At 35.2% G+C, this 8773-nt stretch overlaps 1 protein-coding gene across 1 annotated transcript; it reads left to right on the top strand.

Annotated features, from left to right (window-relative positions):
* The first annotated feature begins 5708 nt into the window (after positions 1 to 5708).
* On the top strand, positions 5709 to 7043 carry LOC114416219. The gene has a single exon (XM_028381089.1). The coding sequence runs from the start codon at positions 5709 to 5711 to the stop codon at positions 7041 to 7043; it is 1335 nt and encodes a 444-aa protein (XP_028236890.1).
* The last annotated feature ends 1730 nt before the right edge of the window (positions 7044 to 8773 follow it).

Raw genomic sequence — 8773 nt, 5'->3', positions numbered from 1 at the left:
GAATCTGGAAATACTATGGCAGCATAATTTAGTGTTTAGCAAATTAATTTGACTACAACAGGAGATAATCAGGATGTTCAAGAAAACCTAGAGAATGATGTAACAAATTCATCAAATGAAAGGTAAAATGGTAACTTAAATACAGTCTGATGATTCTCATCATATATCCTTGTTTCTATTACTACTGTATTGATTCTGATGTCATTGTTTTTAAACAATATTTTTCCTTTATTTGGTAAATTTTTAAATTTGTGGGTGTTGCCCACCAAAGCATTGTTTTTAAATTTTTCATTTGCTCTACCTATTGTATACTTGGTGTATTGATTTATGGAGTTTATGACCAGGACTCAAGCTTTTCACATGTTATTGGTAGTGACGATGAAAATAAAAATTATATTGGGAGTAAGGACATTGATGAAAGGCAAACAACCTTTGTGAAGGGTAGACAGCTGCTCCATGGTGTTTTGATTGCCAATGAGGTGGTTGAGGAGGCTAGGAGGTCTAAGAGGCCTTGAACCAAGGAAGCAATTTGTCAAAGCTAGCACCGTGCAAGCATAGCAACTCCCACTATAGTAGTGCTGGAAATGTTGCTGCTGAGGCAAAGCAACATTGCTACTCAATAAAAAATAAAAAAATAAAAGTCTGAAATTATTATTATAATTTGTAGATGTGTTAAAAACATTTTAGTGAGATCCATTGGAAGCAACAAACAAGAGTTGCTCCATGCAAAGATTTATTGCGTAGAGTTGTTTGTATTGAGAAAAATAAAAATAAATAATGTGTATATACGGGTCCTATTGAAAGCAACTATTGTGAGTTTGCTAAAATGGTGTGGTTTCCACATTAGCCTAGATGAGCATGAAATTAGTATAGCCTTCATGGATTTTAAACTCTTATATTGAACCTAACCAAATGTCTACTGTAAAACATGACAAACTTTATAATTTGTGTTCGAATAAATAAATTCTTAGGTGACTTGGCACTATAAATCTGAGTTTAAGTTAGTGGTTTATACTGATTCTGAAATAAGTAAAGCCTTCCCAATTTGAACAAAATTCTATATCCATCTTTGGAATACAAGACTCAACTTAGTTGCAGAACAGCTACGGATGGGATACATATACCATCGTGGAATGAGTGACTGTGCACTTGAACAAAATTCTATATCCATCTTTTATTTTATTGTTTTCACAATTTGAAGATTTAATAATTAAACTTCAGGTGCCAATTCCTTCTAGCCTTGATATCAAAGGGTTACCTTGAATATAAATGAAAATATTGGAACCATGTAAAATGTACATTTTTCATGCTCCTTTTGTTTTAGTAGATTTTCTTGGATCTTATTTATCACGTTGAATGTAGAGAAAAGAGAGTGAAAGAGATACATGGGATTGCTTTAGTAAAATTAATTGTGTTGTACTTCATATATAGACTGTTAATACTTAATAGATTATGTGGGAACCATTTTTAGGTTGAGATGAAAGATTTCATTAAGAATGATCAGTTAAATTTTCCAATAAAAATTAATTATCGACAAAACAGGATAATATTTCACACAAATAACTTGATAATAAAAAAAGAGTGAGTTTTACACTTACTTTTTAATTACTAATTCCTATTCATACTAAATGCAATTAACATGTGATGCATAAACTCATTTACTAACATAGGGTGACATGGAAGTGCTGATCAGGTGGATCTTTTAAGAAAGGCAAGGGGGTATTGATAGGCATAACTAATTAGTTTGTTACAATGTAACAATTATCACTAACTATATTGTATGAATCTACCTTTGGTAGAGCAGAGAAGGGTGTCTGAATCTACCTGGAAATTGAGGTGAGTTTTGTCTTTAAGTCATGGAAAAGACGCAATTATCAGAAAAGGGTGAGTTTTGTCTTCAAGGTTGGGAAATTTTTAAAACAAATATAATATGTGGAATTGGGAATGGTCAATTATCAATATCCTTTTGGCTTGAGTAGGTGGCTACCTTACCCTCTGGTTGACTTGGTATCTAAGTTACCAGCACCACTAGTTTTAATTTCAGGATGGTGATATTAACACTAATGAGTATTTATTTTAATTTCAGGTTCCTATAAATGCTGCTGGTTTGATCAGATATAGCTGGTGCCACCCCTTTTTTGATAAAATTATCGTCCATCTCATGAATATGATAATATATAGCTCATTGCTGCAGCTGTGAAAGATTGGAGGTACTAATTTTAAATGTTTTATTCTTTTATAACTGTTTTTAATTGAGAATATATGAGGTTAATTGACAGGTATGAACTCTTCTTGCATTCCAATATGCACTGTTGAGCCCAAACTTGCACTAAACAGTTAAAAGCCTAGACAGAAAACTATGGCAGTATATATTTGAAATCCTTTATTTTCAACATATGAAGTTTGGACTGTTTCCTTTATTGAAACTCACTACACTTTTTTTTCTTAATTATTTCCTTTTATCGTTTGATTAAATATCTCAATTATTTACTTTAAGTTTTGTCTTTTTTCTTGAACTGATCAGAAACACAGTGCAATTTATATTTATATTTTTATTTCTGTCTTCTTATAAGTTCTAAACCCAATTCTAAAGGGGAGAATCTACAACCGAACCAAATGATTAAACTCAACAACAAGAAAAGAAAAGTAAATAAAAAAAAGGAGAAAAAAAGAGAGATTGTTTGACAAGTCTACCTATCCATTCCTAAGTTACTTTTCATATAAAGATGTGATAATATTCGACTTTCACCTTCTCGATGGCTCATGGACCATGTGTTATTAGTGGGTAGTGCGCATGAATTGTATTCTTAAGTCCAATTACATAAATTAGTGGCTAGTGCGCATCAATTCTGTGCTGTAAATGTTTGATACATCCCAAAAATTAATTTTAACCAGGGAACTAAAAACTAAACATGGGAGATTGTGAGAGATCATTGCATTCAGCAGCAATTCTTTTCTTGCTGAAATAGTTGAAAGAAAACAATATTCTATAGGACCTATACAATAGCCTTGACTATATAATCAGAAATAGCTTACTTTAATACATTTTCAGCATTTAAATTTCTGTTTTTTCTACCTTAGGAGGTTTGTCTGGGCATATGTAGAGAAGACCAGTGAAAGTCCAAGCTAAGAGAGTAGATAAAATGTAAGGTAGCTCTATCACTGGAAGTACTGAGGTAAATAGAGACCAACAAAAAACATAGGCAAAATCATTAAGGATTTAGAGATCAATGGTGTCTATGAACATGATTCACAATAATAGTACAATATATGTAACATTCAACATGCCTCTACATAAAGAAGATACATATTAACGATAAATATGTGCACATCATACCAATTGGATAAGGCTCCTCTAAAGTATGTTTGTCATCAAAGCAAGCAATGGTGTGTCCAACCTTAATTTAATTTAAAGTGAATTGTAATCTTAACATACTAAATAAATTACAAGGATAAACTCATAAAAACACCCTTACTAATCACTCTAGAGACAATCCCACTTAACTTGGAGCCATTTTGATACCAATTAAGCTGCAAGAATAAGAGACAGGTCATATTACTGCAGCAGGAACAAGAGATTCATCTTGTATTAACACTAATGAGTATTTATTTTAATTTCAGGTTCCTATATCAATATCCTTTTGGGATGAGTAGGTGGCTACCTTACCCTCTGGTTGACTTGGTATCTAAGTTACCAACACCACTAGTTTTAATTTCAGGATGGTGATATTAACACTAATGAGTATTTATTTTAATTTCAGGTTCCTATAAATTCTACTGGTTTGATCAGATATAGCTGGTGCCACCCCTTTTTTGGTAAAATTATCGCCCATGTCATGAATATGATAATATACAGCTCACTGCTGCAGCTGTGAAAGATTGGAGGTACTAATTTTAAATGTTTTATTCTTCTATAAATGTTTTTAATTGAGAATATATGAGGTTAATTGACAGGTATGAGCTCTTCTTGCATTCCAATATGCACTGTTGAGCCCAAACTTGCACTAAACAGTTAAAAGCCTAGACAGAAAACTATGACAGTATATATTAGAAATCCTTTATTTTCAACATATGAAGTTTGGACTGTTTCCTTTATTGAAACTCACTACACTTTTTTTTCTTAATTATTTCCTTTTATCGTTTGATTCAATATTTTAATTATTTACTTTAAATTAAATATGCAGATACTGGAAGGACTTCTTGAACTACTAGAGAATAAAGAATGTGCTCACTGGAAAGCTAAGTATGTATCTGGCTGGATCTAAATGATCCAACTATGCCTTTGAATGTCAGAAACTGCATGCAGTTAGCTTGATACTCCCTAGTAATACCGGTATTTTATGACTGATATTGCTCATACTTAAACAATGATCCTTAGCTTTGACCTAATATATAGCCTACTTAATAACTCAAATTTTTCATAATAGCTAAATGAAAACCGCAGACAGTTTCATGCATGATGTATCATTTACAATAAAGCATTCTTTATGCTTATGCACCCTTTTTCTTTTGTTGAGTACTTCCTGACGAGGTTAGCATTAATATTTGTAAAAGGCCGGTCAATTATGTAGGATTTGTATTACGAAAATTCTGAACAATTGATTTTTGTTCTAACAGTTATTAGTTTCAGACTCTTATACATATTCAAAATGGTATTGGTAGAAGAAAGTTTAACCAACCTTCTTTTTTATTAATTACATTTTGTTGGAGTTTAGTATACAAATTTATTTGTAACTTTTATGTCAGTCAGTTATAGTTGCTATTTACATCCTTAATTACACGATTCTTCATACCTTGTGCTTGAGATGTAGAAATAAGCTCTGATATATTGGATATTATGTGTTTTTTGTTTGTAGGTAGTTGCTTCTGAAAAATAACCTAGAACCAATGAATTTTCCCACGTACTGAGGAGTTGAATCTACACTGCTGTCTTTGCCTTGCCATTACTGTCGTCACAGTTGTAGCTGTTATTAACCATATTTTTTAGGTTTGTATTTCTTTGACTCACAACAATGATAATTGAATGCTCCTTTGTATATGACGTGATGTATTATATAACTAAATCATGAGCATTGTGAGTGAACCTTAGTTTCCCATTTGAGATTCTATACATCGATTAATACGGATAGTTTGTATTAATCGGTGTATTGAATCTTGAATTGTCCGTTTGGACAGTTTGGGAAGAATCTTTTTTTATAGTAGATTATTACGTATAGGTTAATTTTCTTTTCTTAAATTTGTCAACATTTCGGTATACTTCATTTCCCTTTGTTCTCCGAGTGCATACTTGAATGTGTTGGATAACAATACATCACCACTTTCATCTTGTGTACTTGGGGACTTAGGCGAAATGCTGCCGAAATTTTGTCAAATTTAGAAAAGACAATTAACTTGTAGTATTCAATCTACTATAAAAAAAATTACTTCCTGAATGGGATAGGGCCACAACTTTACTTAGAAAAGTGAGATGTCGCATGCATGTTACATAACTTCATAAGATTGTGCAGCAAACGGACAACATGGATCGAAGTTAGATGAGAGCATCACGCATCACTGCTGAGTATGGGCCTGGGGTGGAACAGTTTCTCCAATTTACTGAAATGCATGCCCCTTCCTTGCGCGGAAAATATTTTTGTCCATGTGTAAAATGTGCAAATGGTAGACACCAGACACTAAGTGAAATAAGATCACATCTAATATGTCACGGGATGATTCCAAATTACACAAACTGGATATGGCATGGGGAATTGCCAGACAATCCAACATTGTCTCACACTGAGGCAATCGATGTAGATATGGGTTGTCGTATAGAAGAAATGATTCGCGACCTTGGGCAGGATGGTTTTCGGCAAGCACATGCTCCTTTGTATGACAAAATAGAGAATGATTCAAAGACTCCTGTGTATTCTGGGTGCACAACATTCACAAGGTTGTCTGCAGTCTTAGCTTTGGTCAACTTGAAGGCACGATTTGGCTGGAGTGACAAGAGCTTTACTGAATTGCTAGTGTTATTGAAAAAGTTGCTTCCTGAAGATAACACGTTGCCAAAGAGTCAATACGAGGCGAAGAAGATCTTATGTCCAGTGGGAATGGAGTACCAGAAAATCCATGCATGCCCAAATGATTGCATATTGTATAGAAATGAGTATGCAAAAATGCGCACATGCCCAACATGTGGTGTATCCCGCTACAAGGTCAACAACCATGAAGAGAGTGATGTTGCAACCGCAGAGAACAGTCATCCAACAAAGGTTTGTTGGTATCTTCCAATAATACCAAGGTTTAGGCGATTGTTTGCTAATAGATATGATGCAAAACAGTTGATGTGGCATGTTGAAGGCAGAAAAATTGATGGATTGCTCCGACATCCGGTTGATAGTCTGCAATGGAAGGCATTCGATGCTTTGTATCCTGATTTTGGGAATGAGACCAGAAATCTAAGGCTTGGTCTTGCCTTCGATGGAATGAACCCTTTTGGTAACTTAAGCACCAGTCATAGTTCATGGCCTGTTTTGCTGATGATTTATAACCTTCCTCCTTGGTTGTGCATGAAACGGAAGTACATAATGCTTTGCATGATGATAGCAGGACCAAGACAGCCCGGTAATGATATTAACGTGTATCTAACTCCATTGATTGAAGACCTACGGACAATGTGGGAACACGGGGTAGATGTTTGGGATGAGAATTTGCAGGAGACCTTTAGGTTGCGTGCAATGGTTTTATGTACCATAAATGACTTTCCAGCATATGGAAATTTAAGTGGTTACAGTGTGAAAGGCCATCACGCATGTCCTATTTGTGAGAAAAATACAAGTTTCGTCCAACTAAAACATAGAAAGAAAACAATATACACAAGGCATCGAAGATTTCTGAACCAGTTCCGTCCATATCGACGATTAAAGAAAGCTTTCAATGGATCTCAAGAAAATGAAAGTGCGCCAAAACCGTTAAATGGTAAAGAAGTACATGATTGTGTGAACGACATCATAACTATCTTTGGGAAGACACAAAAGAAAACCAATAGTGAGACAAACATCTAGACTGAGTATACGGGAGAAAAATGTCTGATCTTGATGTTAGACATTGTATAGACGTCATGCATGTGGAGAAAAATGTCTATGATAGTTTAATTGGCACCCTTCTTAACATTAAAGGCAAGACAAAGGATGGTTTGAAGTGTCGTCAAGACTTGGTTGACATGGGTATACGGGAGCAGTTACATCCAATAGCAAAAGGTTCGCGAACGTATCTACCCCCAGCATGTCACACAATGTCAACAAAGGAAAAAAGGAGTTTTTGTCATTGTTTGCGGAATGTCAAAGTCCCTGAAGGATACTCTTCAAATATCAACAACCTTGTATCCATTAAAGATCTTAAATTGGTTGGCTTGAAATCTCATGATTGCCATGTATAAATGCAACAACTACTGCCTGTAGCAATTCGGGTAATCTTGCCTAACAAAGTTCGGGTTGCCATAACTCGTCTATGCTTTGTTTTTAATGCTATATGTAGCAAAGTCATTGACCCTGCAAGATTGGATGAATTGGGGAATGAGGCTGCCATTGTCCTTTGTCAGATAGAGATGTACTTTCCTCCATCATTTTTTGACATAATGGTTCACTTAATTGTTCATCTAGTTAGGGAGATCCGGTTGTGTGGTCCTGCATTTTTACGGTGGATGTATCCAATTGAACGGTACATGAAGGTGTTAAAGGGGTATACCAAGAATCAACACCGACCAGAAGCTTCGATTGTTGAAAGGTATGTTGTTGAAGAATGTATTGAGTATTGCTCGCAGTACATTGAAGCTGCTAAATCTGTCGGGGTACCTGAACCTCATCATGTGACGACACCAGTTGGCAAGGGTACACGAGGCTACAATGTTGTGACAATGACTCGCCACGAGATCTCACAAGCACATCTATATATATTGAATAATACAGCAGAGGTAGTTCCATACATAGATGCCCACAAAAAAGAAGTCGCCACACTTAACCCAAAATTCAACATGATGAGGGTTTTGCAAGAGCACAACAGAACTTTCATGAAGTGGTTTAGACACACAATATTTGCTGATGAGGCTACTTCCAAAACATTACGATTGTTAGCTCTTGGGCCAAATCTAAATGTTCCGACGTGGCAAGGGTATCACATCAACAATTATTCATTCTATACTAAATCCCAAGATGAGAAAAGCTCAATGCAAAATAGTGGGGTGACTGTTGATGCTGATTCAGATCACTTTTGCAGTGCATCAGACAACAATCCTATTCGCGCATCCATGCATTACTTTGGAGTCATTGAACAAATCTGGGAGCTTGACTATACTGATTTTAGAGTGCCTGTGTTTAAGTGTAAGTGGATCAATGCCCGTACCGGTGTCCGGCAAGATGAAATGGGATTTACCTTAGTGGACTTCAACAAGGTGGGTTACATGGACGAACCTTTCATTATGGCACAACAAGCAAGACAAATATTTTATGTCAAAGACCCTTGCGATTCAACATATTCAGTGGTTCTACAGGGAAGACCTAGTGGTTTAAATGACGCACATGATCCAACGATGCTTGATATTTGTGAGACACCACCTTTTTCGATAGCTATGCCTAATATGAATGATTCACACTACGTTGACGATGTACACGCAAATCGTAATGATCATGATGAAGGACTATGGGAGAACATTGTTACGTAACTAATTCTTATCAATGACATGTAATAACCTTATGCCTTTTGTGTTTTGTAGATATTAATGTTGATATATTTCCTT

This window comes from Glycine soja, chromosome 6 (assembly GCF_004193775.1).
Source record: "Glycine soja cultivar W05 chromosome 6, ASM419377v2, whole genome shotgun sequence".
NCBI lineage: Eukaryota > Viridiplantae > Streptophyta > Magnoliopsida > Fabales > Fabaceae > Glycine > Glycine soja.
Note: the sequence above shows the minus strand (reverse complement) of the source record. Positions and strands in the feature narration are given on the sequence as shown.